The 13,496-nt window shown below is 43.9% G+C and overlaps 1 protein-coding gene across 2 annotated transcripts; it reads left to right on the top strand.

Annotated features, from left to right (window-relative positions):
• The first annotated feature begins 1,523 nt into the window (after positions 1-1,523).
• Positions 1,524-7,175, top strand: CCL15 (C-C motif chemokine ligand 15). 2 transcript variants are annotated; one of them, XR_013406303.1, is made up of 5 exons: positions 1,524-2,140; positions 4,639-4,695; positions 5,167-5,278; positions 5,698-5,837; positions 6,641-7,175. XR_013406303.1 is itself a non-coding variant. In XM_002800380.4 (4 exons), exons 1-4 carry the CDS (start codon positions 2,065-2,067, stop codon positions 5,780-5,782), a joined length of 330 nt encoding a protein of 109 aa, XP_002800426.1. In that variant the 5' UTR covers positions 1,982-2,064; the 3' UTR covers positions 5,783-5,931. The 2 variants fall into 2 exon arrangements, 1 of the variants encoding a protein (XP_002800426.1); XM_002800380.4 differs by lacking the exon at positions 6,641-7,175 and having other exon boundaries at positions 1,982-2,140; positions 5,698-5,931.
• The last annotated feature ends 6,321 nt before the right edge of the window (positions 7,176-13,496 follow it).

Below are 13,496 nucleotides of genomic sequence, written 5' to 3'. Positions count from 1 at the left end.
CCTGGACATGTTTTTTAATGTCTGTCTCACACACACACACACACCCCTTGTTGTATGGGGGCAGAGGAATGAGGAGAACCATTAAGTAAATAAGCATTTAAAATAGAATGTGACTGGTGCTATCATAGATTTATGCTGAGAGATGCTGTGGAAACACTGAAAAGGGACCCCTGGCCCAGCCTAGTGGGAGCCAGAGCCAAGAAGTCTTTCTGGCAGAGGTGACTGCTAAGTAGAGTTAATGGGTTGCTAGGAATTCGTATTGCACAGGGCCAATTTATCCATTAGGCATTTAGTATTGGGGTCCTGAAAAAAAATTCACTCCAAAAGAAAAAAGTATAAAATCTAAATTAATAGGTGCATCACTATTTAAACTTAATATGCATTTAAATGCCATTATATTAGAAAATAGAGGAGTTGTGCATATAAGGAGAACCCTATTCTGAAGGACTTTCTACACTCACACACAAACTTTGGAGCTGACTCAAGTCCATGAGAAGCCACTGGCAGATTCTGTTTGAAAAATCACAGCCAAGTTCGCAGATTAGAGAATTCCCTCTGGTGGCCACCCTTTATCATCAGCTTTGAAGGCACTTGAAAGTTCAAGATGGGGTGGTTAGTACCTGACATGGCATCGTCAGTGCTTGGGAAGGTCTTTTGGCCTCTAATCTTGAGACTTTCCAGTTCTCCATTTTGGTGGCCAGCTTGACTGGTTCTTACCTTTGAAGTCCCTTTGTTTGGGAGGCCAAGGCAGGTGGATCACCTGAGGTCAGCCTGACTAACATGGTGAACAAAATACTAAAAATACTACTAAAAATACAAAATTAGCCGAGTGTGGTGGCACATGCCTGTAATCCCAGCTACTCGGGAGGCTGAGGCAGGAGAATTGCTTGAACCCGGAAGGCAGAATTTGCAATGAGCAAGATTGCACCACTGCACTCCAGCCTGGGCAACAAGAGCAAAACTCCACCTCAAAAAAAAAAAAAAAAAATCCCTTTGTTATAGTAGGTAGTTATTCAGACATGAGCAGGGCAGGAGAGCCCCCTGCCCCACCAGGAATGTCAGACAACCATCAGGTGATGGTCAGGCAGATGTTACACTGTCTCTCTAAAATAGTAATTGGTCAAAGCCAGCACCAGCAAAGGCAGTCTCCCTATAGATAGAAATATCTGAAACTGGTGATCAACAGTTTCCCGATAAGATCTCAGGGGTCAGGCAAGTAGGCTCAAGTATGTGCACTAAGAGGCAAAATGTCAGAGTTCAACTGGTATGTGATCTAGGAACACTTGACTGGTCAAGAAGGAATGCTTCAAGTGAGCATGTGTACAGCTCCAGTAAACACACTGTGCATGCAGCCCCTCCCACGTGCTGGGAGACCACTGCGCATGCGGAATGCCAGCAAAAAACAAAAAAAAACAAAAAAACCGCAATCCAAGGGTCAAACCAGGCACTTGAATCTCTCAAATCACCTGCTTGGCACTTTTCCAAGTGTTCTTTACTTTCATTCCTGCCCTAAATCTTGTCTCGGTCTCTCACTCTGCCTTATGCCTCTCAGTTGAATTCTTTCTTCTGAGGGGGCAAGAATTGAGGCTGCTGCAGACTGATATGGATTCGGCACTGCTAACACCTACTGGTTGGGACCACAGGAATAGAACTAGAAATGGAAAAAAGATAGCATTCACCACATCCCAATCCTGAATCCAAGAGTCTGAGATAGTCCCCCACTCCTATCCCAGGCTTAGAGGATTAGATGAATCCCCTGGAAGGAAGACTCTTCCTTGAAACATTTCTTTCTATCTGCCTGTAGCTATTGGGATAGTTCGGGAAATCCACAGGGACAGTTCAAGTCACCTTTGTCCTCTACTTTCTGTTGCATTCTCAGCCTTGTTCTCTTTTCAGAAACTGCTTGGTAACTATTATATAGCTGAGGAAGAGCATTCTGACCTCTGCCCTGGGACTTCCTGGATCCTCCCCTTCTTGTAAATACAAGGGCAGAGCTGGCATCCCGGGGAGCCAGGAAGCAGTGAGCCCAGGAGTCTCGGCCAGTCCTGCCTGCCCACCAGGAGGATGAAGGTCTCCGTGGCTCTCCTCTCCTGCCTCATGCTTGTTGCTGCCCTTGGATCCCAGGCCCAGGTTACAAATGGTGAGTCCAGGGAGCTTTCTCCCAGGCGACCAGGTCCATGGTAACTCAGGCTCTGGGACAGAGACACATTGTGACTACTCTCCAGCCCAGACATGGTTGTGGAATTTATTTAAAAACCACCAGCAGAGTGTAGACCTGGCTCTGTCTGCAGCCTTTGGACCCTTGGAGGGGGAAATGTATACACGTGACTGGTCCCATTTGGGGCCAGTTATTTCCCTTTTCACAGCAAAAATTATCTGATTCTTTCTCTTAGCTGATATTTTAGCTGGAACAAAAGAACTGTAATTAAATTGTAAATTTGCAAAAAGAATCGTAGAAGTTTACAGTGCTAGAACTGCTATCTACCATCTGGTGTAAAATTGTGATTTGGGAGAGGAAAAGGAACCAGCTAGGTAAGTGACTCACCCATGATCACTGTCTCATTTGTTCCTGTGGAATCTTAATTTGTGGCAGTGAATGTCAACACAAAGAGGCCAATGACATTGCAAAAAGAATGTATTATTTACATTTCCCAAGAGAAGGAGGTACACTGTGCCACACAGGGCCCCAAGGGAAGCATCCAGGGCAGGAGTCACAATCAGGAGAGAAGGGACGACCTATGCCAGAACCTTTATTGGGGTTTCCAGGGGGAAAGCAAGGCAGCCCAGAGCATAGGGTTTAGGGCTAGGTAGTCTGAATAAGCCTTTCAGGCTTTGGGATATAGGGATAGTCTCTAGTTGTCTAGTACTCGTCCTTAGGATGACTTAGAACCACGGAAATACTGGCTTGGTGTGTGAGAGTTAGCAAAGGAGGTGGCTGGGCACATGGGCTCAGGATTTGTTGATTTGTATATGAAAGGTCTAAACCCTTTGCTATCTCTATGCATTGGTTAGCCCTGCAACGGGCAGTCTCTCCCCAGCTGTCAAGACTTTTTTTTTTTTTTTTTTTTTTTTTTTTTTTTTTTTTTTTTTGAGACGAAGTTTTGCTCTGTCTCCCAGGCTGGAGTGCAGTGGCAAGATCTCGGATCACTGCAACCTCCACCTCCCAGGTTCAGTTGATTATCCTTCCTCAGCCTATGAAGTAGTTGGGATTAAGGCACGCACCACCAAGCCCAGCTGATTTTTGTATTTTTTTTTAGTAGAGACGGGGTTTCGCCTTGTTGGCCAGACTAGTCTTGAACTCCCGGCCTCAGGTGATCTGCCCAGCTCGGCTTCCCAAAGTGTTGGGATTACAGGTGTGAGCCATCGTGCCTGACCACTGTAAAGATATTTTTTTTCTTTTTTTTTGAGACGGAGTCTCGCTCTGTCGCCCAGGCTGAAGTGCAGTGGCGCGATCTCAGCTCACTGCAAGCTCCGCCTCCCGTTTTCACGCCATTCTCCTTCCTCAGCCTCCTGAGTAGCTGGGACTACAGGCGCCCGCCACCACGCCCGGCTAATTTTTTGTATTTTTAGTAGAGATGCGGTTTCACCATGTTAGCCAGGATGGTCTCAATCTCCTGACCTTGTGATCCAGCCACCTTGGCCTCCCAAAGTTCTGGGATTACAGGCTTGAGCCACCGCACCTGGCCGCATTTTTCTATTTAGCATGATACAGATATGCAATCCCTTATCAAAATCCTATCAGGCTAGATGTATTTTGGAATACAGAATTTCTCTGGTTTTCAAAAGGTAATACAAGCTAGGCATGGTGGCTCACCTATAATCCCAGCACTTTGGGAGGCTGAGCCAGGAAAATTGCTTGACCCCAGGAGTTCAAGACCAGCCTGGGCATCATAGCAAGACCTCATCACTACAAAAAGTTAAACTATTGGCTAGGGATTGTGGCTCGTACCTGTAATCCCACCTTCTCAGGAGGCTGAGGCAAGAGGATCACTTGAGCCCAGGACCTCGAGGCTGCAGTGAGTTATGATCATACCACTGTGCCCCAGCCTGGGTGACAGAACAAGACCCTGTCTCAATTAAAAAAAAAAAAAAAAAAAAGTAATACATACCTAGATGGTACTTATCCTTGGTGGGGCCAAGGAAGACTGTTTCAATCAAACACAGCAATCTTTCTACAGCAAACACATGAATATTTCTGCTAACTGGGATGAATAAAGACTATAATAGACTCACTTCACTTAAGGGGATACTGTGCCACCATATGCGCTGATAAAACCTTTCAGTTTTCAGAGCCCTATAATAAAAAAATATTCCAGAAATGTGTAGAAAGACTTGTAGACTGTGTCACATCATGTAGATATTCCATTAACTGAACTGTGTTAGGTTCAGTTGCTTTTAGTATTTCAGAGTCAATACAAAGTTTTCATGTCTACATTTTCAAAAGGTCCCTGAAAAGTCTCAGGGCCCTCAAGGAATAAATGGGCCAGGAGGCAGGCCTAGAACCCAGACAGGTGGTGGTGGTCCAGCTTCAGAGCCTTTCTGCCTCAGGAGGGGGATGAGCAACGGGGTAGGTGGAGATGCTGAAACATACTGCTGCCGCTCAGTGATTTCCTTCCCTGTCCTGTCTGTTTCTTCCAGATGCAGAGACAGAGTTCATGTCAAAGCTTCTACTGAAAAATCCAGTAGTTCTGAGCAGTAAGTGATCAGATACAGCATATACTTAAAAGCAGCCAGCAGGTGCAGGTCTGCACTATGGAATCCATTGTCCCTGTTTACAGAACAGGAGGAGAATGAGAGGGTCCTGAGGGTGGTGAACATCTCCAAGGAAGATCAAGATGGGCTAGGGGGACCCCCTCCATAAATGCTTTCTCTGTTCCCCTCTGGCTGCCCCAAGAGCCTGCTCCTTTGGAGAAGAAGGTGCTCTCTGGTGTCTGCAGGTGTCTGCAGATGCCTTCCCCTTCTGGGGGAAATGTTCCTCGTCCTGCTGTGGCCCACCATGTGCCTCAGACACACCGCACAACCCTGGGGAGGGTCTGAAGCAGGGAGATGCCAGCAAATGCTGGCCACGGAGGGGAAACATGTCTTCCGAGGCTTATGCCTTCTCATCCTGCACAGTGCTTTCGAGGAGAAAGATTGGCCCTCAAATGACCCTTTCTCTTGCTGCAGGCTTTCACCTTGCTACTGACTGCTGCATCTCCTACATCTCACAAAGCATCCCGTGTTCACTCATGGAAAGTTATTTTGAAACGAGCAGCGAGTGCTCCAAGCCGGGTGTCATGTAAGTGCCAAGCTCACCAACCATGTGTTGGGGAAGAAGCAGCCCACAGCGTCTTGCAGGGAGGACCCGATGGATGGGCGTCCATTGGGTTCCACCCTCTGGATCCTGCCAGGTACGGGGCAGCTGTGTCGTTACTAGGATCCTGCAGGGCATCAGGGATGAGACACTCCCAATGGAGAGGAGATAGGGGAGGAAGAAGAAAGCAGGCACAAGGCTGCCCAAGGACACTTCCATAAGTCATTAAGGAGTCCCACAGGCTGAGAGGGTCTCAAGAGGACACTGTCCCTGAGCTGCCATCAGCAGAGAAAGGAAAAAACAAGCTGTGTTGACTGGGAAATCTGAGGAGCAGGGAGGATGGGGCCCCCTGTCTCCCTCTGCTTGGGAGAAAGTTTGTAATCTTTCTCTCCCTTATTCCCCAGCTTCCTCACCAAGAAGGGGCGACAAGTCTGTGCCAAACCCAATGGTCCGGGAGTTCAGAATTGCATGAAAAAGCTGAAGTCCTAACCAATATAATAATAAAGAGACAAAAGAGGCCAGCCAACCACCTCCAACACCTCCTGTGAGTTTCTTGGCCTGAATTACTTTAAATATATATATATTGTTGTGTCTGGTAATGGAAGTCATGCATCTAATAAAGAGTATTCAATTTTTAACTTTGCTTGAGTTTTAAGAGGAAATAAACTAATATAAAACTGAAGAAACTGCTAAGCCCCAACAGGATTAAATACAAATTCACTTTATATCTCATCTTCTCCTTTCTACTGAAATAACTAATCTTCAAAGGCTTGGTTACAATTTCAAGAAAGCTTCTTTTACTCCATCATTTGCCCAGTTCACACCATTTTCTAGTGTACTTAACATTTGATCCATTATAATCCCATAACAATTCTTATTTTTTCCCACGATTTCCTTTTGATATTTTTCTATTAACCAAAAGAGAAATACTTTTTGTTTCCTTATCATTCCATATTTGCACTTGCATATTTACACCATCTGTTTCATGGTAACTACTTCATTCTTTGAGACAGTCTCCAAGGACCTTCTAACTTCCAGTCCAACTTGCAGAAATGCTTTCTAGACCTGCCAAAATAATAATAATAATAATAATAATAATAATAATAATAATGTCATACTGGGATTTCTTCTTATTACACACCTGAGTTCTTTCCACCATGACAGGCAGCCCACAACTTCCTCTTCCTCTTCCTTCCTTCCTAAAATGGTTTATTTTTCATTTTGCTAGAATATCCTTGAACTGCCTTCTGCTTTAAAAGATGACAAAGGCAAACACTCTCCTTTGCTCCATATGTGCCAGGGCAGGCGTCCCCAACTCAGGCTTGTCCAATCTATGCTCCCTTCCAGAGATCTGAGCCCGGAACAAGTGTTGCAGAGAAGCAGAAAAAGAGAGGACTCCATCCAGGTGACACTGGTGGTGGCAACAGCTTCCAGATTCTGGAAGCAGCAGTGCCAGCACACATACCCCATGACCAGTGCTGGAGGTCAGCAATGCTAACCACAATGCCCAGCAGCAGTGACAGCATTCACACCAGTTGACTCTTGTGGCATGAGTTTGGATGTGGCATTGGAGCTGGTCTCTCTAGGATTCGACCTCCGCCTCCCAAGTTCAAGCAATTCTCCTGCCTCAGCCTCCCTAGTAGCTGGGATTACAGGTGCCCGCCACCACACCCGGCTAATTTCTGTATTTTTAGTAGAGACAGGGTTTCGCCATGTTGGCCAGGCTGGTCTTGAACTCCTAACCTCAGATGATCTACCCACCTTGGCCTCCCAAAGTACTGGGATTACAGGCATGAACCACTGCACTCAGCCTCTACCTAGTTTCCAAGTCTTCCTGACACTACCCAAAATCTTTTCAGTAAAGTCCTTTTTGCTTAATCAACCAGAGTCAGTTTCTATTGCTTTCCAACAAAAAACTCCAACTGATATGAACAATAAACTTTCTGGGACTTTGAAGGTCTAAAAACTTTGTTCTTAAAGTTTGAAAATGGTTCAACTGAATATGAAAGTTCATGTTGAAAATAATTTTCTCTCAGAACAATGTAGACATTCTTCAATTGTCTTCTAGCATCTCAGACAGGGCCAAAATTCCAAAGCCAGTTGATCTCTTATTCCTTAGTAAGAAAAAAAAATTTTAGACCCTCTGGGAATTTTTAGAATATTTTTCTTTTTCTATTTTCTTTATTTTTATAATTTCAACTTTTATTTTGGATTCAGGGGTTACATGTGCAGGTTTGTTACCTGGGTATATTGCATGAAGTCTGGGGTACAGCTGATCCCATCACCCAGGTACTGAGCATAGTACCCAATAGTTTTTCAACCCTTGCCCCCTTCTCTCCCTCCCTCCTCTAGTAGTCCCCAGTGTCTATTGTTGCCATCTTTATGTCCAAGTGTAACCAATGTTTAGCTCCCACTTATAAGTGAAAACATGCAGCATTTGGTTTTCTGTTCCTGCATTAATTCAGTTAAGATAATGGCCTCCAACTTTATCCATGTTGCTCCAAAGGACATGATTTCATTCTTTTTATGGCTACCTAGGAAGTGCCTCATGGTGTATCTGTACCACATTTTTGTATCCAATCCACATTGACGGGTACCTAGGTTGATACCATGTCTTTGCTACTGTGAATAGTGCTCTGATGAACATACGAAGGCATGTGTCTTTTTTTGTACAATGATTTATATTAGTATATACCCAGTAATGGGATTGCTGGGTTGAATGGTAGTTTGGTTTTAAGTTATTTAAGAAATCACCAAACTGCTTTTCACAGTGGCTGAACGAATTTACATTCCCACCAACAGTGTATATCTGTTCCGTTTTTCTCTGCAGCCTCATCGGCATGTTATTTTTTTGACTTTTTACTAATAGCTATTCTGACTGGTGTGAGACGGTAACTCATTTTGGGTTTGATTTGCATTTCTCTGATGATTAGTGATGTTGAGCATTTTTTCATGTGTTTGTTGCCTGCTTATATGTCTTCTTTTGAGGAATGTATGTTCATGTCTTTTGCCCATTTTTTAATGGAGTTATTTGTTTTTGGCTGTTCAATTGTTTAAGGCACTTATAGATTCTGGATATTAGACCTTTGTTGGATGCATAGTTTGCAAATATTTTTTCCCATTCTGTAGGTTTTCCGTTTACTCTGTTGATGAGTTTCTTTTGCTGTACAGAAGCTCTTGAGTTTAACTGAGCACTTGTCAATTTTTGTTTTTACTGCAATTGCTTTTGGGGATTTAGTCATAATTTATTTGCCAAGGCCAATGTCCAGAATGGTGTTTCCTAGGTTTTCTTCTAAGATTCTTATCGTTTGAGGTCTTATATTTGAATTTTGAATCCATCTTGAGTTATTTTGTGTATAAGGTGAAAAATAGGGGTCCAGTTTCATTCTTATGCACATGGCTAGCCAGCTATCCCAGGACCATTTATTGAACAGGGAAATCCTTACCCCTTTGCTTATTTTTGTTGACTCTGTCAAAGATCAGATGACTGTAGGTGTGCAGCTTTATTTCTGGATTTTCTATTCTGTTCTACTGGTCTATGAATCTGTTTTTGTACCAATACCATGCTGTTTTGTTTACTGTAGCCTCACAGTGTACTTTGAAATCTGGTAATATGATGCCTCTAGGTTTGCTCTTTTTGTTTAGGATTGATTTGGCTATTTGGGCTCTTTTTATTGGTTCCATATGAATTTTAGAATAGTTTTTCTAGTTCTACGAAAAATGACATTGGTAGTTTGAGAGAAACAGCATTGAATCTGGAGATTGCCTGGACAATATGGCCATTATAATGATATTGATTCTTCCAGTCCGTGAGCATGGAATATTTTTCCATTTGTTCATGTCATATATGATTTCTTTCAGCAGTGTTTTATAATTTTCATTGTAGAGATCTTTCACCTCCTTGGTTACATGTATTCCTAGGGGTGTGTGTGTGTGTGTGTGTGTGTGTGTGTGTGTGTGTGTATGGCTATTGTAAATGAGATTGCATTCTTGATTTGGCACTCAGCTTGAATGTTATTGGTATATAAAAATGCTACTGGTTTTTGCACATTGATTTTGTATCCTGAAGCTTTACTGAAGTTGTTTATCAGTTCCAGGAGCCTTTCGGCAGAGGCTTTAGGATTTTCATATCATTGGTGATGTTGTCAGCTTAATGTCTGGCAGACAGAGTAAGGGGATAGGGATGGGGGTAGGTTTTCTTGTCCTTGACCAGCAGTTATCCAGGGCACTGTCCAGTTCTCTCTCTGGCCCACTGTCCTCTCCAAGAGGTTCCCACAGCAAATATCTCTTTTTATTTTGAGAACTGTGCTTGTAGCTTTATCCTGGGGCAAATGCCCTACCTGACTATCCTGAATGGGAACTAGCAAGGTCATGGCGTATTCACTCAACCTGAATGTCTTCTCCCAGTACCCACTGACTCTGATCGTCACATTATCCAGGATTCTGCTGGGAAAATCCTCTTCTGTCTATGATCTTCTCCTTCACCTATATGAGGATACGTGTTTTTTTCAGCCTTCTTGTGATCTGCCATCAAGCTGACCCATGTTCTTTTTTTTTCTCTCTCTCTCTCTCTCTTTTTTTTTTTTTTTTTTTTTTGAGATGGAGTCTTGCTCTGTTGCCCAGGCTGAAGTGTAGTGGTGTGATCTCAGTTCACTGTAACCTCCACCTCTCTCGAGTTCAAGCAATTCTCCCGCCTCAGCCTCCTGAGTAGCTGGGATTACAGGTGCCTGCCACCACGCCCAGTTAATTTTTGTAGTTTTTATAGAGGGGTTTCACCATGTTGGCCAGACTGGTCTCAAACTCCCGACCTCAAGTGACCTACATGCCTCGGCCTCCCAAAGTGCTGGGATTACAGGTGTGAGCCACCACGCCGACCCCATGGTCTTTATATAGAGCAGAAATGTCTCACTTTATGGTAGACCAATGTCATCTTTTCTGACTCCTTACTGCTACTATGAATTCTATTTATTTTTATATTTCTTCTGTCATTTCAACAGGATTTACAGAGATGAAAAAGACAAACACAGATGCTCAGAGTTCTGGCTTACTTTGCTTGTTCGTTTTGTTTATTGAGACAGGGTCTCACTCTGTCACCCAGTCTGGAGTGCAGTGGCACAGTCTTGGCTCACTCGCCTTTACTCAACCTCCTGGGTTCAAGTGATTCTCTCAACTCAGTCCCATGAGTAGCTGGGACTACAGGCGTGTGCCACCCCACACCCAGCTAGTTTTGTTTATTTTTTGTAGAGACACAGTCTCACTTGTTGCCCAGGCTGGTCTTGAACTCCTGGGCTCAAGTAATCCTCCTGCCTCGGCTTCCCAAAGTATTGGTATTACAGATGTGAGCCACCACACCTGGCCTCTGGCATACATGTTGATCCAGTTATGATCTTTTATGTTGCTCTCACTGCTCCACTGAATGCTGTTGAATTCAGAAGCTTTGAGTTGAAAGCAGCTCACTGGTACCTAAATATATGACTAGGGGATGGCAATCAAGAAGCTTCTGGATTCTCCATGGAGATTTTGTCTCAGAGTCTTAGAAGAAAATTTAAATGGTCCTAGACCTAAGTAGGATTCATGTGGTTTCACTGGTTTCTCTCTGACAGGTCAAGTTTTTAGCTTAAAAGGATGAAAGGAGGGAGAGCGTCTGGGCAGTGTGGACGCCAAAGGGTCACTTATGAAGGTGTTGGGTCATGACAATGGCAACTCAACAGAAATGAGGGATAAAAATCAAGACTTCCCTTTTTTTTTTTTTTTTTTCCTCCTCTGTCACGTAGGCTGGAGCGCAGGGGCGCAATCTCGGCTCACTGCAACCTCCACCTCCTGGGTTCAAGTGATTCGCCTGCCTCAACCTCCTGAGTAGCTGGGATTACAGGGACCCACCCCCACGGCAAGCAGATTTTTTTATTTTTAGTAGAGACAGGGTTTTTCCATGCTGGCCGGGCTGGTCTCAAACTCCTGACCTCAAATGATCTGCCTGCCTCAGCCTCCCAAAGTTCTGGGATTATAGGCGTGAGCCACCCACCAGACCCAGCCCAGGATTTTCCATTCTAACCAAGCATCTAGCCACTCACAGAAGGTCTTTGAGGTCTTGGAGGGGACAAAAACATGTTATGTGCAGGTTAATTGCATAATACATACTCTGCTCTCACAATTCCTCAGAAACAGCATGTTCTTTTTTGCTTCCTTGCTTTGTGTGGTTCCCTCTGCCAGGCATGCCCTCCTCTCAACTCTGCCCAGCAAAACTCAACCCAACCTTAATGGCTTAGATTAGATGCTACCATAAAACTTTCCCCCTTCATCCCAGCCAGAAGGACCCACCTCCATTTCTCTGGAATCTTGAAGCGTATTTATTGCCATTCAAAAAGATTATTATTAAGTGGCTACTTGAGGTTATGCATTGTGCTAGGCACGAGGAAAACCATGAAAACCAAACAAAGTAGACTATTGCCCTTCAAGAAAATGTCAGTCCAGGGCCGGGCACTGTAGCTCACGCCTGTAATCCTAGCACTTTGGGAGGCCGTGGTGGGCAGATCACCTGAGGTCAGGAGGTCAAGATCAGCCTGGCCAACATGGTGAAACCCCTTCTCTACTAAAAATACAAAAAGTAACCAGGCGTGGTGGTGCGCAACTGTAATCCCGCTACTCGGGAAGCTGAGGCAGGAGACTTGCTTGAACCCGGAAGGCGGAGTTTGCAGTGAGCCGAGATCATGCCACTGCACTCCAACCTGGGTGACAGAGTAAAACTCTGTCTCAAAAAAAAAAAAGTCAGTTTATAGAGAAGACTGAAAATAAGAATAAGAATGATGCTTGGGTGCAAAAGTCATACCTAATTCATTGCTAAGTCTCCAAACTTTTATGCAACATTGGAGCAAAAAAAGGAGGATATTTATACTAGGGGCAACCAGCCTGGGACTCAAGTCTCCCCAGGCCCTAGTTGGACTGCCCAGGGACTGAAGAGACCAACATAATATTGAAACACAGCATTTAGAAAGCTGTGTGATATCCGCATGTTCTCACTCATAGGTGGGAACTGAACAATGAGATCACTTGGACTCGGGAAGGGGAACATCACACACTGGGGCCTATCACGGGGAGGGGGGAGGGGGGAGGGATTGCATTGGGAGTTATACCTGATGTAAATGACGAGTTGATGGGTGCTCATGAGTTGATGGGTGCAGCACACCAACATGGCACAAGTATACATATGTAACAAACCTGCACGTTATGCACATGTACCCTAGAACTTAAAGTATAATTTAAAAAATAATAAATAAATAAATAAATAAAAGGACAACCAAAAAAAAAAAAAAGAAAGCTGTGTGATAGATAGGGCTTCTGAAACTTTAGCATGCATAAAAGTCACCAGGAAGGCTTGTGAAAACACAGACTGTGGGCTCCCACCCGCAGAAATCTGGTTCAGTAGGACAGGGGTAAGACCAAAGAATCAGCATGTTTAACAAGTTTCCAGGTAATGCTGATGCTACAGAATGCAGTGGAAATTTGAAGAGAACTTTTGTAACTTCACCAGTGTTTGCAGTATTCTAAAAGGCACATATTTCTTTAGTAATCAAAAAATAAAAGAGTTGAAAACTGCATCTTCATTGTCTTTTCAAGGATGTGTAACAAAATGGGCCAGTTCTTCACTTGTGTTAATATTTGATTTTTTTTATGATGAAGCTCATCAAAGCTGTTTAATTATAAAATAAATATAAAATTGGAAAAAGTTTTAAACATGGCTAGTCTGATAATCAATTTGGAATTTTTAAAGGTAAAAATCTTGAGCTGGGCTCAGTGGCTCATGCCTATAATCCCAGCACTTTTGGAGGCCTAAGTGGGCAGGTCCCCTGAGGCCAGGAGTTTGAGACTAGCCTGGCCAACATGGCAAAAACCTCCTCTCTAGTAAAAATGAAAAAATAAGCCAAGTGTGGTGGTGTGCACTTGTAGTCCCAGTTACTTGGTAGGCTGAGGTGGAAGGATCACTTGAGCCCAGGAGGTTGAGGCTGCAGTGAGCCGAGATCACACCACTGTACTCCAGCCTGGAGTGACAGAGTGAGACCCTGTCACAAAAAAAAAGAAAAAAGAAAAAAAAGGAAAAATATTGGAAATTGTACAAAATAGTTAGGAAAAAAAGTGCATAGAAGTCATTTTAAAAATCTAAATAGAGGGCTGGGCATGGTGGCTTATGCCTGTAATCCTAGCACTT

The sequence above is a fragment of the Macaca mulatta genome, chromosome 16, assembly GCF_049350105.2.
Source record: "Macaca mulatta isolate MMU2019108-1 chromosome 16, T2T-MMU8v2.0, whole genome shotgun sequence".
NCBI lineage: Eukaryota > Metazoa > Chordata > Mammalia > Primates > Cercopithecidae > Macaca > Macaca mulatta.
Note: the sequence above shows the minus strand (reverse complement) of the source record. Positions and strands in the feature narration are given on the sequence as shown.